The 21,453-nt window shown below is 37.4% G+C and overlaps 1 protein-coding gene across 28 annotated transcripts in view; it reads left to right on the forward strand.

The window, feature by feature from the left end:
- The window catches only part of ADGRL3 (adhesion G protein-coupled receptor L3), a 638,839-nt gene that overhangs the window by 399,789 nt on the left and 217,597 nt on the right, over positions 1-21,453 (forward strand). For all 28 annotated transcript variants that reach the window (XR_005554203.1, XM_039322771.1, XM_039322772.1 and 25 more), the window contains 2 exons: positions 9,687-9,725; positions 10,446-10,629. Coding sequence is in view for 27 of the 28 variants with exons in the window: in XM_039322771.1 (XP_039178705.1) it covers positions 9,687-9,725; positions 10,446-10,629 (223 nt within the window). In the remaining variant the exon portion in view is untranslated. The remainder of the gene's footprint in view (positions 1-9,686; positions 9,726-10,445; positions 10,630-21,453) is intronic.

The raw sequence follows: 21,453 nt of genomic DNA on the forward strand, positions 1-21,453 counted from the left end.
AGAGCAGGGGTCTCCAAATCTGGCAACTTTAAGACTTCTGGACTTTAACTCCCATGACTGCCTGAGGAATTCTGGAAGTTGAAGTCCCCAAGTCTTAAAGTTGCCAAGTTTGAAGGCCCCTGATCTAGACTAAGGCTAGAATAAAGTTTGCACAGCCTCCATTAGCAAGGCATACTAATATCTTCATGAATTATCATTATCTTCACCTCAGTGAGACTCTTGATAATCTTGCTGTTAGTGCAAGAATGATATTGTTCAACATGGAAGTATAATTCATTGAAAGATACTGTATTGTGACTCTCCCCCCATCTGCTAGCTGATAAGTAAAAGACCCCCATTCCAAAAGACAATGTTTCATATTATTCACTGCAATTACTTGGACCGATCATGTGGGGGGAAAAGCTATGTAATCCTTTGGGAGGTGGAGAATAAAGAGCATTAAAGGCCACATATGATTTCCTATTCTTGCTTTAAGACAATACAAGAATGAATATATCAGCTTAAGAATAACATTTTAACACAATTTGTTAATAAATTTAGTAGGCATTCCATTTTACTACTTCAGTCTCAGCTCTCCCTTCTCCAGAATTAGGAAAGGACTGAGCTAACCCTATGGCACAGATGTAGAGGCCTTCCAGAAACCATTAAAGGGAAATTATAACCCACTGGGATACTATTTTGCAATTCTGTGGTAGCAAATGGTGGCAAAGCAATTAGTTTTAAAAGAAAAGAATGCAAATAAAGAAACTTCTGTGTTACTACCATCACCTGCTAAGATAAGTTCCCTCCAGGGCATACAGCTGTTTACATTTTCTTTTCTTTGTGTCCCTCAAATCACTATTTTGCTTTTTCCTCCCTCTTCCCCCCCTTCCTCTTATTTCCAAGAATCACATAGCAATGAAAATGTCAGCAGAGCTTAGCCAAGATGCTGGGTTAATTCTGACTAGTTTACATTTGATTTCAGGATCTCATATAATTTTGATAAATTTGTCTATTAGTTTTAGGCCTCAGTGTATCAAATTGTCCTCTCAATCTCATTTCTTTCAGAATCTCACTCGACAAATATAGTTTCATGGAACATTCATGATTCTCAACAAACATTTTTTTTAATCATATCATAATGATGTTTAGGATACTAAGTATATATTTTGGAGTTTTTCCATTGATCAAACAACTTGATAAATAAAAAAATAGTATTTACCTTCCTCATAGAAATAAATTATAGCTGCTGTTGGAGTATTACTTAGGGTTTAAATAATCTTTTTTTATAATAATTGTTATTGGAAATTAAAATTCAAACATAAAAAGCTAATACAAAATGAGAAAAATATAAAAAATAAAAAGTGTAGAGAGGGGAAAGGGGAAAAGGTAAAAATTTAAAGAAAAAAAGATATATAAAGAAATAATTTCCCCTTCATCAAGACAAGTCGATAACTTACTACTTTCTCAAACAGTTCAACCAAAACTTTCTTCATCCCATATCTCATTTTTATCTATTAGTAGATAATAAAGCCTCATCATTCAATCAGCAAGTATCCATTAAAACATATACCTGCATGCACGTCCAGTTTTGCGCAGTAGTGTAGCAGCTGAGGGATTGTGGGGCTCCACACTCTACAACTGATTTCTGCCTGCCAGGGGACCCTAAATGGGCCTGAAATTGCCCCACAGAGGCAACATAGAAGAGGGGAAGTCCTGCCGATTGCAGAGAGATGGCAATCGATCCAATTGGTTTGGGAAAAGCCCTCCAGAAACCGGCAGGAGAAAAGCTAGCTTAACTTCTGAGTGTAGCCCAAGTTACAAGCAACCGAAGTCCAAAAGTACTACTTCAAGCTGACTATAAATAACATGTTTGTAACTGTGATTTTCTCTCTTGTACTTGGAAATTGATTTCCTGGGAGAAAAAAAAGAAAACCCCAAGAAGCAAAAAGCCTTCAAAATTGAGAAGGAGGGGGACCTTTGCCCCACCCTCCTGCACATGGAAGAATTTCAGGGGGAACAGAAATATGTTGAAATGAAAAGAATATAAGAATTAATTTGGATAAGATTGAAATCGGTGGAATCTGTTAAGATTTTCCTTTTATATCAGGCATGTCAAACTGCCGTCCCATGGGCTGGATGAGTCATGCTGAAACCATGCCCACCCCATTGCCAGCAATGGGGGGAAAGTTACGATATGCCACGCGATGTCACGTGACATTGCGAGTTTGACATGCCTGTTTTATATCATGAAAATAGAAGTAAATAATTGTCTATTACTGAAAAGAACTGAAAGAACTGGTGCTGACATCTAGTGGTGGATGAAAATATACAACAACAGCTGCTCTATTACAGGGACTGGCAAGGCCCATGAAAAGATAAATTTGATTCTGGTGACCTTCAATGTGTTAATAACAGAGAACAACTGTGACAAAAGAAAAAGAAAAAAGAAAACATCTTGGGCTTTCTACAAAGTGAAAATTATAAACTAAAAAAAAAAAAGAATTGACCTTTCTGGATTACAAATACTAACTCAACTGTGATCCTAAAGTTGTCTGCAGAGAAAGGAAAACCTTGATTTTTGGCTATCATGGAAAACCAGAGATCTGCAGAAAAAATATATCAAGAAAAAACAAATACTTTCCAGAAGGAGATCTATGCTATGTTGCAACTAATCCAAACAACAATAATTTCAAACCATGAGGAAATTAAACATAACCTTGAAAATATAAATGAACACATCTCCAATTTAACTTTACAACATAAAAATTTTCAGAAAATAAAAAGAGAGAATAAGCAGAAAAAACAGACAACTGAATACAAGGCAGAGGAGAGAGATTTAAAGATGGAATTTAACAATACAAGGAAGTATGACTTAACCGAGATGAAAAAAAATTTACAGGAAATTCTGGACATGTAAAAGAAAAACTACACTTTAAGATTACAAAATAAGTTTGAGGATAAGAAAAAAGATTTGGCAAAATGGACTTTGCCAGAAGAATTACGAGAACTTGAGAGACAAAAAATAACAAATAAATTCAAGAAAGGAAAAAAAGGAAAAGATTTTCAATGAATACGAAGGGGCAAAATCTTCCTATAAAAACATCTTACCTGTTTTACCTTTTGTACCTGCAACAACATTTATAAGATTATGGGAAGATTCTTTGATTCATTGAAGCATATTGAACAGGGAAGATTTTGGGCAAAAAAAATATAGTGTAAAGTGAAAATTAAGAAATATAGTATGCCTTCTTTCTTTTTCTTTTGTGTTTGGTTTTTTGACATGAGAAATATAAAAATGTTGGGATGGTTTACATAAAAGAAATGTTTTCTCTGTTTTTTCTTTTTTTCTCTCTTATTTTTCTTTAAGACATGAGAAATGTAAAAATGTGATGGCTTGTATGAGAAAAAAGACTTAAATACTTAAGTGTAACTAATTTTGAGAAAAACTTAAGCAGTAAGAATGTTTTGAATATTGTGGGGAAAACAAATTTAAATAAGAATGTAAACAGGATGTAAACAGTGGGGTGCCCCAGGGCTCTGTTCTGGGCCCAGTACTCTTCAACATCTTCATCAACGATTTGGATGAAGGGATAGATGGGGAACTCATCAAATTTGCAGATGACACCAAGCTGGCAGGAATAGCCAACACTCCAGAAGACAGGCTTCAGATACAGAAGTATCTGGACAGACTTGAACACTGGGCACTAACTAACAAAATGAAATTCAATTGTGAAAAAAGCAAGGTTCTACATTTAGGCAAGAAAAACCAAATGCACAAGTACAGCATAGGTGGCACCATGCTCAATAGTAGTAACTGTGAGAGGGACCTCGGAGTCCTAGTAGACAATCACTTAAATATGAGCCAGCAGTGTGCGGCAGCTGCCAAAAAGGCCAACACAGTGCTAGGCTGCATTAACAGAGGGATAAAATCAAGATCACGTGAAGTATTAATACCACTCTTCAATGCCTTGGTAAGGCCACACTTGGAATACTGCATCCAGTTTTGGTCACCACGATGTAAAAAAGATGTTGGGACTCTAGAAAGAGTACAGAGAAGAGCAACAAAGATGATTAGGGGACTGGAGGCTAAAACATATAAGGAACGGTTGCTAGAATTGGGTATGTCTAGTTTAACGAAGAGAAGGACAAGGGGGGACATGATAGCAGTATTCCAATATCTCAGGGCTGCCATAAAGAAGAGGGAATTAAGCTATTTTCCAAAGCACCTGAAGGCAGGACAAGAAGCAACGGGTGGAAACTAATCAAGGAGAGAAGCAACTAGAACTAAGGAGAAACTTCCTGACAGTGAGAACAATTAATCAGTGGAACAGCTTGCCTCCAGACGCAGTAAATGCTCAAACACTGGAAGTTTTTAAGAAGAGACTGGACAGCCATTTGTCCGAAATGGTGTAGGGTTTCCTGCCCGAGCAGGGGGTTGGACTAGATGACCTCCAAGGTCCCTTCCAACTTTACTACTATTACTAAGGATTTATGACGAGGCAATCAAGATAATCAATGAAAAGAAGCTCTATATTGACGTGGTTATTATTTACAGAAACATGAGAAAAATTTTTATATTCAATTATCATTTATTTAAATAAGAACTGTATTAATTTAAGATGGGCAAAAGAGAATATTGGAAGAAAAGGAAATCAAGTAAAGCTACTATATGGACTACAGAATTATAGAAATTAATTGTTATTGATTGTTTTTTAAACACTAACCCAGACAATATGATGTTTACCAAATATTAAGGTGTATGTTAAAAATTAATAAAACATGTTTAAAAAAAACATGCACATGCAATTTCATATTCCTTTCCTTTAAACAATAGCTTATCATTATACTTTTAGGGAAAATATATCATTTTCTCTAAAAGTACAACAAAAAAACCTTTTTCTCATATATTATCTCTTATCTATAAACAACATTTAAAGCTTCATCAAGTAATAATAATAAGTAATAATAATAAAGTTGGAAGGGACCTTGGAGGTCATCGAGTCCAAACCCCCTGCTCAGGCAGGAAACCCTATATCATTTTGGACAAATGGCTGTCCAGTCTCTTCTTAAAAACTTCCAGTGTTGGAGCATTTACTGCTTCTGGAGGCAGGCTGTTCCACTGATTAATTGTTCTCACTGTCAGGAAGTTTCTCCTTAGTTCTAGTTGCTTCTCTCCTTGATTAGTTTCCACCCGTTGCTTCTTGTCCTGCCTTCAGGTGCTTTGGAAAATAGCTTAATTCCCTCTTCTTTATGGCAGCCCCTGAGATATTGGAATACTGCTATCATGTCCCCCCTTGTCCTTCTCTTCGTTAAACTAGACATACCCAATTCTCGCAACCGTTCCTTATATGTTTTAGCCTCCAGTCCCCTAATCATCTTTTTTGCTCTTCTCTGTACTCTTTCTAGAGTCTCAACATCTTTTTTACATCGTGGTGACCAAAACTGGATGCAGTATTCCAAGTGTGGCCTTACCAAGGCATTGTAAAGTGGTATTAATACTTCATGTGATCTTGATTCTATCCCTCTGTTAATGCAGCCTAGCACTGTGTTGGCCTTTTTGGCAGCTGCAGCACACTGCTGGCTCATATTTAGATGATTGTCTACTAGGACTCCGAGGTCCCTCTCATAGTTACTACTATTGAGCAAGGTGCCACCTATGCTGTACTTGTGCATTTGGTTTTTCTTGCCTAAATGTAGAACCTTGCTTTTTTCACCATTGAATTTCATTTTGTTAGATAGTGCCTAGTGTTCAAGTCTGTCCAGATCCTTCTGTATCTTAAGCCTGTCTTCTGGAGTGTTGGCTATTCCTGCCAGCTTGGTGTCGTCTGCAAATTGATGAGTTCCCCATCTATCCCTTCGCCCAAATCATTGATGAAGATGTTGAAGAGCACTAGGCCCAGAATAGAGCCCTGGGGCACCCCACTACACACTTCTCTCCATGTAGATGCGGTTCCATTGAGGACCACTCGCTAAGTATGGCCGGTCAACCAGCTACAGATCCATCTGGTGGTGATTCTGTCTACCCCACATTTTTCTATCTTATCAAGTAGTAGGTTGTGATCTACTTTATCAAATGTCTTACTGAAGTCCAAGTAATTTATGTCCACAGCATTCCTCTGATCCACTAATTTTGTCACTTGGTCAAAGAATGCAATAAGATTTGTCTGGCATGATCTATTTTTGACAAACCCATGTCGGCTTTTAGTAATGACTTTGTTTACCTCTAGGTGTTTGTTGATTCGTTGTTTGATTATCTTTTCCAGGATCTTCCCAGGTATTGAGGTCAGGCTGATAGGTCTGTAATTTCCTGGGTCCATTTTTTCCCCTTTCTTGAGGATGGGAACTACATAAGCTGTTTTCCAGTGCTCTGTGCTCCACGATCTTTGAAAAATATAGTTCAGTGGTTCTGAGATCACATCTGCCAGTTCCTTGAGAACCTTGGGGTGTAATCCATCTGGTCTTGGTGATTTGAACTCATCTAGGCTGGACAGGTGCTCACTTACCATTTTCTTGCCTATCTTAACTTGTGTTTCTATTCTGTTTTTTATGGCACTATTTTTGATAGGTTGGTCTGTTTTTTCCCTTTGTGTAAAGACAGATGCAAAAAAACGAGTTAAATAATTCTGCTTTCTCGCTGTTGCTTGTCACCTTCTTGCCACTTTCACCCACTAATGGACCAATCATTCAAACTTAATCAAGAAAAAAAAATCCATTGCTACCAAAAGCAATATATTGAAAATCTTGATCTTCAATCCTTTCAAATAATGTCCCACAAATTAATTTGTTATCATTTTTTCTTCATCTTCTCTTAGAAACTCCTTCCCAAGTTTAACATTTTCCTTCAATTTTAACACTAGAGCTTATCATTTTCTCTAACCATGCAACAACAAAAAACCCTCATCTTTTATAAGTCCAAAATAAGAAAGTTGTCCAAGTCACAGTTTTGAGTACAAATTCATATATTCAAAGTCAATTCACTTTAGAAATTTAAGTGACCCTTTCAGCTATTAAAACATCTACTCACTTCATCTGTAAGTCCTGGCAAATATTCTTGTAACCTATCATTTTTAAATCTCTATTCAAAACAGCCTGATTCTTAGCATTCCTATTCTATCTCCAATTATTAAATCCATTTTTATAATAACAGACAATCTAAGAGAAAGTTCTAAGTTCATTGTTGCTAAATATCCTTGAATGCTTCCAAAGTTAAAATAGTTTTCTCTAATGGTGGGTCTTCTCCTTTAATTATAACCTTTAGTTTTTTCTTGTTGCCTCTAGTAACCAGCCTTCACAGTCTTCTCTTATCATGTTTTCTCTAATCCACAACATTTTCCCATGGAAAGATTTCATACACTTAAGACTCATTCTCTTCGTATACTTTAATAAGATTTTAAACAAACCACAGGATTATTTGGATTTTTATAATTAGTTCTGAAATCTTATTTCCAGTCAATCTGGCCTCTTATACATTTATAACTATCCAAAATATGGATAAAGAGATTGTCCGATTACTGTTTATTTCCAAATAAAACATTTTCTTTAAGTTTAAATGTAGATGAAGTTTCTTTTGCTAAGGATTGAAAGAAAATTGCTCAGTGTATAAAATATGTCTTTCTATAGGTAGTATCCAAAAAGCAATTTACAAGCCATTTCCAAAAGTGATTAAGAAAGGAAGTCTGTGAACCAATCTCTTTTTGAAGGCTTCAAATTATGGCTTGGGCAAAACTGTCTCTCCTGGCTCTAAAACCCTCCAGACATCACTATTTTATGGTCTCACCATTGGAAGCATCTTGATGAAGCCCAATGGGGGATCCAGCTCCTCCCATTTATCGGAGAACAATTTTGAGGCAGCAATCCATTCATCACATCCTCATTCTGCCATGGTTATTGGCTCCATTGCAAGCAAAACTGTCTTTAGTCCACCATTGTTCCCTGGTTTAAATAATCTGATAATAGTCCATATTACTAGACAATTACACTAATATAATTTTTTTCTTTAATTCTGCTGGATAAAGGATTAGTTAAAGACAAAGCTTAAAACAAAATCTATGAATTGTCTTTGAATAGCAATTATAATGCCAATAATAAAATAATAAATGTTTCAAATATATTGATATGATTATATACTTATAAAAATGTATCAAAACAGATTTGGGGATCAAGGTTTGTTATTCTTTATTCACCCTTTATTCAAGCCAGCCTTTATTTATTTCACCCTTATAGAGTCACCTGTGGGGTGATAGGAGGCATAAAAGATTAATACATGAATAAATAAATATAAATTCATTATAGTAGTTTTTCTTGGATTTTCTTCTATATCCTCTCAATGAAACAGCTAACAATTTTGGCAAGGATTTTCACTGAAGTAGTTGGAATTTGTATAAATCTGTGCAGTATACCCAAGAAAGAAAATATTCAATTTGTAACAGTTTTGCAACTTCTTTATCTTTCCTATATAAGCAAGAAAATTATAATTTACTCAGTTTAAATATATTTTGAGAAGGTTTTTCTCAATATTGAATTGTTTGTACATTTAAAAGATGAATGTTCTGAAACAGCATTGTATATACCCAAATATATACATGGTCTATGCAAGGCAGTCTTAACAAGTGTTTGCACTCATGGACATTCTGCTACAATGCAAAGCACTTTCACTTTTGAGAATATTTCCATGTTACTGGAAAATTTTTAATTTAAAAAAGTATAAATTGTAGAAAAGCCACCAATTCTTAGAGCCACATTATTGTCAGATAATATAGTATTTCCATGAGATCAAGGAATAATTATCTATCATGAAATTTAGGACTTTCAAAATGTTATTGTGGAAGCATATTATATTGGCCCACTATGATTATTGTAGTGGTTCTCTTGAATAATGACCAAGTAATTTATCTGCTTTAATAAATATTTTATAGGTACTTTCAAAAACTCTGTTATTTATGCTGCTTTGTTTCTGATCACTCAAATATTCTCAACTAAATTCACTTAAGGAGATTTCCTAAATTTCCATAACACTCATTATGCTGTTTCTAAGTTTTCTATGTTTTTTATTTTATACATACACACACACACACACACACACACACACACACACACTAAGATTGTAAAAATGTAAATGTAAGCTTGCTATTGCTTCATAAATTTTATTTCATAGAAATATTCTTTATAAGTTCTACTTAAATTTCTCTAAAATAAGTTAGTTTAGCATATTTTAGTTTAGTTTATTTTTTTAAAAAAAGATGTACAGTAATTAGATAATTGACAAAAACTGCAGGTTCTCTTAAATTCTGTTCTGATGAATGAAGTTCTATATTTGCCAAGAGACTGATTGAAACTGTTGAGTTATAAGATAGGACATTCCCTATGGCAAAATCCTAATTGGAAATCCTTTTCCCTAAGTCCTAAATCTTTGCTTGATTTTAGTGCACCATAAGTTTTAACTTTTAAGTAATTTAAACATCTTAAATAAAGAGATATTTTTAGGATAGAAGGATTTGAATGGAAATCTATAATGTTTACACTTTGAATAATTTTTAATAACTTACATATTTGTACCTGGTGTTCATTAGTAAGATGCTTAGCCTAAAGTCTACAATATTATTAAGAAAAAAATACTATTGTATCATTGTTTTATATATTTTGTTTTCTCCTGATGCTAATTTGTTAAAATTCTGTTTTCATAACTGCCATCTTTGTGGAACCAGCTTCAGAAACGGGAACGTTCCTGTAGAGCCTATGTCCAGGTATTTTCCATTGTCTCGTTAAATATATCATTGTTTTGTCTGCTCTTTTTTACTACTATTATTATCTACTACTATTACTAGAAAAAATGTACAAATCTCAGAAAAATAGATAATTATATAGTATAGGGAATCATTAATAAAAAAAATAGAAAAAAGGATAATAAAAAATATTGTTGAAAAGTAGAATGTATTTGAAAGTAAAGCTCTGATCAGAAAAATTCCATTAATTGGAGTAATTATTTCTGCAGCAACCTATTCCTTAGATAACACTACCAGCTACTACACCAGTTATTATTCTTACTTGTTTTAGCTGAATAAGCACAAAGTATATTTTGATTCCAGGACGAAGAATTAAACTATAAAAGCACACAGCTAATTAAAGACTGGTCCCAACTTAAATGTTGGTTTTTATTTATAAAGGATGAGGATTACACTTGAAAGTAAAAGTGGAGGTCCATTGAGGCTAACATATAAGCAAGCTCATATATAAGTCTCTCTGTTTATAATTTTTATTGTAGAGATTTTAAGGTGGGTAATTTAACATATATCAATTTACAATCTTTTTAGTTCGCAATCATAAATAATTTCTCTTTATTTATTAAATACCTCCTGATTAATTTGAAAGGTGTTATTTTTGCTCCCGTGTAACTATTCATTTTTAAATCTTCACTAATATTTAGAAGGGGCTTGCCAAAAATCCATCTTTCTCCTCTTTCACAGGCCATGGTTGAAACGGTTAATAACCTCCTGCAGCCACAAGCTCTAAATGCATGGAGGGACCTTCCTGCACGTGATCAGCTGCGGGCAGCCACCATGTTACTGGACACTGTGGAAGAAAGTGCCTTTGTGCTTGCAGATAACCTCCTTAAGACTGATATTGTGAGGGAGAGCACAGACAACATCCGTAAGTAGCAAAAACAAATCTTCTTTCTTCAGTTGTATCTTAGTTACTTTTTTGAGAACAAATAGTCCATTATTTGTATGTGAGAGAGATATGGGAGAACTCAGTTCTAAAAATCTTTAACGAAAGCTGACAAATACAGTGTTAAGAAGACAATGTTACATGTTGTATTCTAGCTGGAATGAATAAAATATGATAGTTCCTGCTTAGTGAAAATGTCAAACACTTTTTCATGGGTTATAGAAACCGTTAATAAGATCAGTGGCATTTCCCAATAGCATTCTGCACATTTCTAAAAGGAGGTCTCATCATACTTACTTGCTGCTTTGCTTTATTTAACTAGCATAGTTAATATGATACAAAATACATTAGGTAAATTCATTCAGTATACTAACAATTTACTGTTATCAAGAATGAAGGCATATCCAATAAGCAGACAAGTAACACGGTAGATTCTTTGTAAATTATATTTATTGGAAAGGTAAAATACAAATGCCAATGCAGTCATAGGCTGTATTAATAGAGGGATAGACTCAAGATCACATGAATCATTAGTACCATTTTATAATACCTTGGTATGATCACACTTGGAATATTACATCCAGTTTTGATCGCCATGATATAAAAAAAGATGATAAGACTCTAGAACAGTGGTTCTCAACCTGTGGGTCCGGACCCCATTTGGGGGTCGAACGACCATTTCATGGGGGTCGCCAAACAAGGCTGTCCGCCATTTTTCCCCCCTTTTGTTTGGCCATGCCCCTGGCACCCGGTGATGTATAAGTGGTTGGGGGTCACCACAACATGGGGAACTGTATTATGGGGTTGCAGCATTAGAAAGGTTGAGAACCACTGCTCTAGAAAGAGTGCAGAGAAGAGCAACAAAGAGGATTAGGGGACTGGAGACTAAAACATATAAAGAATGGTTGTAAGAATTGGGTATGTCTAGTCTAATGAAAAGAAGGACTAAGGGTGACATGATAGCAGTGTTCCAATATCTCAGGGGCTACCACAAAGAAGAGGGAGTCAAGCGATTCTCCAAAGCACCTGAAGGCAGGACAAGAAGCAATGGATGGAAACTAATGAAGGAGAGAGCCAAATCTAGAACTAAGGAGAAATTTCCTGACAGTTAGAACAATTAATCAGTGGAATGGCTTCCAGAAGTTGTTGATGCTGCATCACTGGAGGTTTTAAGAAGAAATTGGACAACCATTTGTCTGAAATGTTATAGGGTTTCCTGCTTGAGCAGGAGATTGGACTAGAACAGTGGTGGCGAACCTATGGCATGCGTGCCAGAGGCGGCACTCAGACCTCTCTCTGTGGGCACGTGCACTGTCGCCCCAGTCCTGCCTCCCCCCGCAGTCCCCTCTTCACCAATAGGCCCCCCGGAGAGTCGCCCCCAGGTGTAGCCTGCACGGAGCAGCGCAGTCAAGGACATGGAAACCGGGCAGTGGGGACAAGACTCCGCCCTCGTGCCCTGTTGCACACAGATTATGCTGCAGGACGCAGGCGGAGGGCGTGGTAGCCATGGTGCTGCTGGGCAGCCTCAGCGATCTGTGATGGGCCGTGGAGGAGATGTGTGGCCTTGCCAGCAGGCAGAGCAGGGCGGTTTTTGGGCACTCGGTCTCTAAAAGGTTCGCCATGACTGGACTAGAAGTTCTCCAATGTCCCTTCCAATTCTTTTATTCTGTCTGCTAAACAGTAAATAAATGAATAAATGACATGAGACTTGAGTAATGTTTATTGTTTCTATCCTATCTGTTACACATGGACTGATGCATTCAGAAATTGGAGTATTGCACTATTTTCCCTGCAGTAAAATTCATGTTAAGCACCAAAGTGAACTGAAGTAAATGTTGTCTTACAGTCTCATTATGGTGGGGGTGAGCAGTGAAGATGTTTCTGGGAGGAATGAACAAAGAACATTGAGAGTATATGCCAAGAATATATAATGAACCAAGGCATGAAATTACAACAAGCAGGCAGCAGCAATATGAGAGGATGCTAGAAGTAGTGGTAACATGATTTCATATTGCACAAGAGAAGACAATAGTAAACAACCTTCTGTACAATAAAACCACATTAACAAACAAGATAAATTGATGATGAAGTAGTGCTGGATTTTGGACCTCTCAAGCTGGAGGGCATTCAATGTGCTACCAGGAAGAGCTAAGGATGGCACAATAGATTAAAGCCATCTATTTACTGATGTTAGTATGCAGGAAAATAAAATTAAATCTGCATAGACAGAATTACATTGAGAACATGGAAAGTAAGAAGCATGAACAAGGGAAAGCTCAACACAGTGAAAGACTAAATGAATCAAATTCACATTAATGTCTTAGACAGCAGTGCATTGAAATGGGCTAGAATTTAACTTTGCTAAAAAGATCATATTATTTATTATGCAAGATAGAAAAATCATAGTTTTGCTTGCTTCCAAAGCCAGAAAGCATAAAGCAAGGCAGTATATGCACTCAATGATCAAATAATATTGCTTAGACTTTGCAGATAACTCTTTAATACAGACAGTTTTCAAGACACTTAGTGATGGTTCAAAGTTATAACACCCCTTCTCCCAAAAATATTTATGATCCTGTCCCGAAGTTATGTATGTTGCAACACCACTGCGGTCATTTGCCCTTATGACTGACCACGGAGATGCTGCAGTATGTCCCCTGCCTATTTCTCTCACAGGCACTGGGCCTGCTTTGCTAGCCCACTTAGTTCCACATGCTCCTCCCAACCCCATCACTGATTACTCACTTACCTTACAAAGATCTCCAGAGTTCAAGATGTTGGGGTAGGAAAGGAGAATAGACTGGGCCATGTAGCAGAAAAGTGGCCGTCTTTTTCTCAGACACTGGCGTAGCTGTTTTCCTTTCATTGGTAGATGCTAGCCTACCCTATCTCACACCATTAGCTCCATTAGTCTTACACTAGCAGAATTAATGGTGGGGGAGGGAAGGCATGCAGCCAACGGCAAAACTCTCCTTCCTGCAGGCCTCTCTCCTCTTTGCAAAAGCATTTTTGTGAAGAGGAGAGAGGCATGTAGGAATGTGAGATCTACTGCATTCTTTTGTAAGGATGGTTGAGTAAAGGAAAGGAGAACACATGGGTATTTAAAGTAGGAGATGAAAAGGATCAAGTCAGTGACCATGGAATATGCCCATCATAAATTGATGCCCACCTGATGTTTTGCACTCCTGGTTTAAACCAGAGACAGCATTGCTATAGTAACCTTAGAAGGTGGAAATTGTACTTCAAAACATCAAGCAACAATAATATGTTACAGCAGGAGTGTCAAATTGCCGGCCCACGGGCCGGTTGCATCTTGCAGAGGCCGCGCCCACCCAGCTCCGGCAATGTGAAAAAAGTTGTGATATGTTGTGACATGTCACATGACACGGCGATTTTGACACCCGTGTTTTACAGCATATTGCTACTAAGCACCTTTGCTAATGGCAATTGAATCACATACGTATTATCTTCAGTATGGAAGCCTTGACACAGAAGCATGCACAGTTCTGATATTTTTTCCTTGTAAACTGTCCAAAGTCACTTAGGTGAAAAGGGGGATGTAAAGATAGATAGATAGATAGATAGATAGATAGATAGATAGATAGATAGATAGATAGATAGATAGATAGATAGATAGATAGATACATTCACTGAGTTAGTAACTAATGTATTTTTTTGCACCTCAATTGAACCATTTCTATGCCTATGTTTCCTGTATCTCCATTTTATAAGTACCAAAACTATTTGTAAAAGAAAATTGATGTCCCCTTTCTCTACTGAGGTAATTTTTACCATGTTTATTGAGAAGAAGAGACTGAATTAATATCTTTAAAAGAATCATTGATATATGATATTTCAACAAACATACCATTTGATAGAGGATTTTCTAAATGAGTTTAAGTTTTAATGCCAGACCTGGAATGGAACCATACTTAGGAGATTTCAGCAGATATTATTTAAAAATGAATTTGGCTGTCTCATAAATATATCTTGGACTTTTGAATCTAGAATCAGTTGAAGTGGCATGTGTTAATTATGATATATTTCAGGCCAGCTGTCAATTGTATGCTTACATTTGCTGAGACATGGTATTCCAATAGCCACAATCAGCTATTCTGTGGTTACAGACTGAATCAGTGAGGCCATTACTTTTTGGGACAGTAGTAGAGGCCACTAATGATTTAATCATGGACTGTTAAAATACAATGCAGTGTCAGAGTTCAATGAGCTCTTTACCCCATTGTATCCGAAACATTTCCCTCAGGCTACATGGCCTGATAATTTGGTCTCAGGTGGCTCATGTCCCAAGAACATTATTAAATATGAATGCCATAATTGCTAGATGCCAGGGTAAAGGAGAGGTAGTTGGAAAAAAATATGCCAATGGTCTCCTTGTTAACCTTACTCCAATACTTGGAGAAAAGGTACCAGTTTGCCAGATTTGTCTGTTGCAATACCTGGAATTAGCTTCTTTCTAGGACTTAATTAATCAATCAATTAATCAATTAACTAACTGATCAGGAAGAGTCTGATTAGTTATTTAATTCATTCCTAATAAAAATGCATTCATACATATATCCACCTGTATTGAGTGTAGACATAATTTTGTATGAGGTACATTCTATATACTTTTTTTTTTTTTGCAAACATATAATTTTATTTCCCTTTTGTATGGATTACACCTGCGGTGGCTTTTTTCCTGCTTTTCTTTTTTTATTTATATTATAAACTTCCATTTTTGTGCATAAAGTAATTTTGCTGCCATCAACTTATAGAAACATCAGAGTTCCAATTTTTTTTCCAAGTCTTTTTCCATTAAATCCAAAAGAAACATTTCTGGTTTTATTCCAATATTCACTTTAAGAATCTTCTGAATTAGGATATGAATCCTACTCCAATATTTCTTTGCTTTATCACATTTCTACCATATAATATTTTTTATAAAATTGAGTGATGGAAGGGCCCATCATTCTAAGCTCTTTGCTCCATGCAAGAATCCAAGTTAAAGCACACCCAAAAGATAGCTGTCTAGGCTCTACTTGGACATATTTGGTGAGGGGAAATTCAACATCTTTCCAATTATTAACACTTAAAGGATGTTTTCTTCCCCTAACATTTAATCAAAACTTACTTTTTTTATAACTCATACCCATTGTTCTGTGTCCAGCCCTTTACATCTTTTCAGATATTTGAAGAGAGCTAGTGTATATCCCACTGTTGTGTCCTGGGCCTGATGAGGAAACTCAGCAGGCCCAGAATTGTTGCAAATGGGCCCGGGCATTCTAAAAGCTGCCCAGGACCAGAAAGAGCAGCTCCAGCCTTGTGCGCATGCGCAAGGCGCGAAGAAAGAAGAACTCTTATTGGTTCACTCTATCCGGGGTTCAAGCCCTAAAAAAGGCCTGTGTGCCTTTTGCTTCTTGCTTGGAGTTGGAGTAGAAGAAATAAAGCATTGTTTATTGCCACCATGTCTCTTCATCATTCGCAAGTGAACGGAGGACTTAACACTGGCAACGAAGGTGGGATCTTTTGCAAGCTAAAGAAAAAAAAAGTTTTAAGGACTCACCCAGAAATCCTGAAGAGGGGAAAACGGCGTCTGAATCAGCGTCCCAGCCTGCCAGTATGGCGTCGGTGGAGAGTGAGCTCGGCTACAAGACCCTTTCCACAATAGAAGTTTGCAGAGGAGCGAGTGGTGAAGGTTGCAAACTAAAGGATGGCGAAGATTGGCCGCTTATCTGATTTTGATGTCTCACACCCTGAGAGATGGACTTCATATGTAGCACGAGTTGAGAATTACTTCAGAGTAAATCAGATAAGAGAAGATGGCCTGAAGACAGCAACTCTTTTGTGTGCCTGTGGACAAGAAGCTTTTGACATCACAGAAAATCTGGTGGCCCCTGCACCTCTGGAGTCAGTAACATATGCTGATTTAAAGAAAATGTTGAAGGAACACTTCCAGCCGAAGTTGTCCATCATTGCTTGGAGGCACGCATTCGAGCAGAGAGATCAGAGGCCGGGTGAATCTGCTGCGGACTTTATTGCGGCATTAAGGCAAGCAGCCAGACCTTGTGAGTTCAAGGATCTGGAAGAGAGGCTGCGAGATTGTTTCGTATGCAGTTTGAGGAGCAGAGACTTACAGCAGAAGATCTTCGCAAAAGAAGATGTCTCTTTCCAAGATGCTCTGAGAGAGGTGACAGCAGAGGAAGCAGAAGGCGGGGCTGTGAAGGCCTTACAGCCCACTAGGAACCCTCCAGAAACAGCTACAGTACATCAAGAGGACACTTGAGAAGAATCAGAAGCGGATCCTGAAGAAGAGGTGGATAAGCTTCACCAGTCAACTGGAAAGAGGCAGAAGGAACATCTGGACTAGGTCCCAGCAGCTCTTCAATGCTTCGGGTGCGGAGGACACCACAAGCGAGCTGACTGCAGGTTTCGCTCTGTCATTTGCAGAGCGTGTGGCAAACAAGACCACATCGCATCTGTCTGTTTGGGTCGCCAGAAGGTCCAACCTTGTGAAGAATTGCGTCTGAAAAGTACTAGGGTCCCCAACCAGCATAGGGTGGGGTTCTGTGCATCGCGCAGGAGTATTTTAAGAACAGGGATACACAAGCCCCTTAAGAAGAAACTTTCCATTAACGTAAGGTTGCAAGGGGTTCCCTTATTGATGGAGCTGGACACAGGGTCCGCTCTTTCCATTATTTCAATTAATACCTTTAGAAGGATATGCAGCAGCAGTGGCTTTTGAGTTAAACTCAGGCCATCCAAACTAATTCTTACAGATTTTCAGAATTCTGTGGTGTGTGTTAAGGGGGAGGCCACTCCTAAAGTACAACATAAGGATTTTGAAGGTCTCCTGGGTGTGGTGGCTGTTGGGAGTGAACGCATGGGTCTTATTGGACTCGATTGGTTCGAGGCCCTGGGAATCCAGGTCATGGGGCTGCACCATTTGCAAAAGTCTTGCAGAAGTCTGCAAGGAATTTGCAGATGTGTTTAGCTCAGAGTTAGGATCCTACAAGGGCCCCCCAATTTCACTACGATTAGACCCAAACATCACGCCCATCAGGGTTAAGCCTAGGAGGGTACCTTTTGCCATCAAAGGCAAGATAGATGCTGAACTGGACAAATTGCTCCAGCAGGGCATTTTAGAACATGTTGATTCTAGTCCATGGAAAACTCCCATAGTAACGCCTCTAAAGGCTAATGGGGAAATACGTATCTGTGCAGACTACAAGTGTACACTGAATAAGGCATTGCAACAGCACGCTTATCCAGTCCCTGTTGTAAGCCACATCCTGGCCTCCCTCAAGGGGGAGCGAAACTTTTTTTGCGAAACTTCACCTGGCACAGGCCTATCAACAGCTACCTGTTGATGAGGCAGCTGCAGAGGCCCAGACTATTGTAACTCACAGAGGGGCATTCAAGGTCAAGAGACTGCAATTTGGGGTAATGTTCTATCCCAGCTTATTGCCGTCTTTGTTAAAGGCACAAGGACCAAACCCCTGCTGATACAATAGGCTGGAGACTTTAAAACAAAACAAACCCCTTTTAATATGGGTGACATATTGGATCTGTTACAAAATAGAATCAAGTCATTCCCATGATTCAGACATTGTGCTTCATTTGATTTTAAAATTTCATTTCCCTTTCTTCTAATCACACCACATTGCCAACTCATTTTCAGGTTGTAATTAAGTACTGGTCCTAGAAACATGAACTGGTTGGCCGCAGTCATGGCCACTCTTTTCACTTATAGAAACTTTCTTTCCTGATCACTGAAGACTGAAGTAGATCAATCATGATATGCAAAAGAGAGAGAGAGAGAGAGAGAGAAGGATCAAGTTAACTTCTACCACATCAGCTGGATGGTGCAGGATAATATTATGGTAGAAGAATAAGCAGAGGAAGGTCAACAAAAGTTCAGTGTTCTATTTTTCTCTACCAGATAGAAAAATATATCAGTTGTCCACACAGAACCATCTATAATGTCTTGATTGGTTTAAATACAGATGTTATTCAATCTCTTAGAACCAGGCTCTGGGAGAAGTATCTCTTTCTTCTATTGATGCCCTTTGCTATCAGTTATGAAATTACATAAGATGGAATCAAGTTCATTGCAATGCTTCAGAGCAGTGGTCCCCAACCTTTGCAGCTTGGTGGCCCAATTCCAAATAGGCCATGGCCCAGTAGTCCAGCCACTCGTGCAGCCCAGTTCCGAATAGGCCACAGCCCGTTGTTGGGGATGGGGATCCCTGCTTTAGGGTGCCTATAATGTGTATTCATAAAGAGGTGGTTGTGCAAAGTTGCATTTTGGTGCCCCTACTACTTAGTTTTTATATTTGTTCAGTGGTCTAGGTTTTGATAAAACTTCAGTTTCCCCACTACCAGCCATGCTCAGCAGTAGACCTGTTTTTGGCCTATCTAATAGATTTATATGGCTGCCCATCTCATATACGTAATGCAAGGCAGTGAACAAGTAAAACTAATAAAAATATAGTAAAACCAGAATTTAAAAAACAGGAGCTGCCAAGAATCTTCATAACTTCCTACACGCTCAGAGTTTTATAAGTGGACAGTGCAGCTCCTTCTAGCATATATGAGTTTGAGATGCGACCTCTGTACTCTTGTCCATTATTGCAGAGGAACTAATCATTAGCTACAACAAAACTAAAATAGACAAAAGCAGGGCTTTTTTTTTTCTCATAAAACGCCCAGAACAGAGTTCCGGCACCTTTTTTGGATGGAACCTTGTAGGATAGGCAAGGCAGGTTGTATAACATGTGTGAGTTCCAGCACCTTTTTTTTTTTTTTTTTTTAGAAAAAAAGCACTGGACAAAAGATATATTCTATCTATCATTCCTAGAAAATCAAAGCTTCAGAATGTATCAAATTAAGGTTTTTAAACACTTGGACATATCCTTCCAAACCATGATGACCTGGTATCATCAGCAAAGAGATGTTACTACTAGGACATATAATCTCTCAAATGCAATTCTGCATATTACTAACTGTCACAGCAATAACCATATTCCAGCTGCAATGGAAGTCATCAGAGCCAGGATCATTAGCCACCTGTTTTATATACATAGGTGTTTTTCTATTCCAATAAAGCTCTAGAGATGTTGTTCAATCAAAAAATTTTAGAGCTTGTGGCAAGTGTCCCATTCTGTATCAGATTCCTTTCTGAGACTGGAATCTAGCCTAGCTATCATGTGCAGTTGCTGCTTAAAATATTGGAATAAAATTTCCTATTTTTTGTCTTGTTTTGGCAGCTCTATGGCCATCATATGGGACAATTTGATCTGATCTGAGTTGATGATACAAAGGGCCTTTACCACTGACATTCAGAGTGACCTAAGCAAAACCCCAATCTTCTATGGACAAGATTTATTTGGGAGCTCTGTCTTGTACAAAAGCTTTCACTTTTGCCTTTTATGCATGTTTGCAATTCATTAATGTCTCTGAACAAAATATATTTTGCACCTGTTCAATAAAATGTGTTTCTATTTTCATATGCCCTGATAACATTGCCTAATACCTTCTTAATCCATTCTCATGCCAGTTCAGAGAAGAAAACCTTTCTAGTGTTAGCTAATAACTCACCAATTATCTGCTATGTTTTGGGGCCATCATCAGGTTTCATATCATTGCAAGCAGTCAGCCTGGGATCAGATTAATTCACTACTAAAACAAGAGACAGCTGGAAATAGTCCCTTCTGCCCCAAAGATAATGTTGTAGTCTTATACCATGTTGGTGGGAGAAAGCAGTGCAAAAGTTTGAACTTTGATTTCATTATAAATAATACTTTCACTTGGTACATAAGAACCATTTGAATTATTTTGTTAGCTTTATTAACTTTCCTACAATAAATTAACTCATCAGATTGCCATATTGTTAAATATATATAATTTGTAATATTGAGAGAAACTAGTTGACTTCTCTAGCAATTTCTTCTACAGAAGTATCCTATGTAGGCTATATGGTTCTGTTAGCCAGGATGAGTTGAATCTGTATTCTTATTCAGTGTGATGGATAGTTGCTAAGGAGAAAAAATAGTTTTATTGCATATGATTGAGATAAAACTATGAGCCTCCATTTTGCCAGATCAAATGAAGAGTTTCCCAGTTGTAATAGGAATATTACTGAATATCTGAAATATGTGGAAACACAATTTCTATAGAAAGCTGACAGAGTCTTTGGAACAAAATGTTGCCTTATCATGGAAATTATGACATTTTGATATGGATTGATTTGGTTATTTTGCTTGTGTTTAAGTCTAAAATGATAAATTATAACTTGTATGGTGCTCATAAAACTAAGCTCATTTCAAAGCACATTTTATCCTTTGGAGAAACATGGCTAATGCTTCAGATAAAGGGATATCATTCTGCCATGCCAAAAAGACAATCCTCCTATATTGCTTAAGATTCAAAAATACAGAAGATATTGCCACATTTCTATATCACAGAACCTGAATATAAGCATGTTTAATGAATTTTCTCTGCCTTGCAAAAGTTTGTGTTCATTTGCCAGCTAATCATCTAAGAGAAAGAATATCACCACCTTTTTTTGTCCTTCGGCTGTCACTACATCCTTATGTTTCAGTGGGTGAAATTCTTGCTAGGAATTGACTTCCTTCTTCCAGCCAATTTTCCCATGTCCAATTTGCAATGGGAAAAAATTGTTGAAAGGTAATATTTGGTGAGCTCCTCACAATCCCTACTGTTTTAGTAAATGTCGAACAATATATGGTATGTATATATTCCATCCTACGGTATATATATATATATCCTATTTAACCCCTCTATTTA

This window comes from Crotalus tigris, unplaced genomic scaffold (assembly GCF_016545835.1).
Source record: "Crotalus tigris isolate CLP2741 ecotype Arizona unplaced genomic scaffold, ASM1654583v1 scf7180000024124.1850442, whole genome shotgun sequence".
Taxonomy (NCBI): Eukaryota; Metazoa; Chordata; class Lepidosauria; order Squamata; family Viperidae; genus Crotalus; species Crotalus tigris.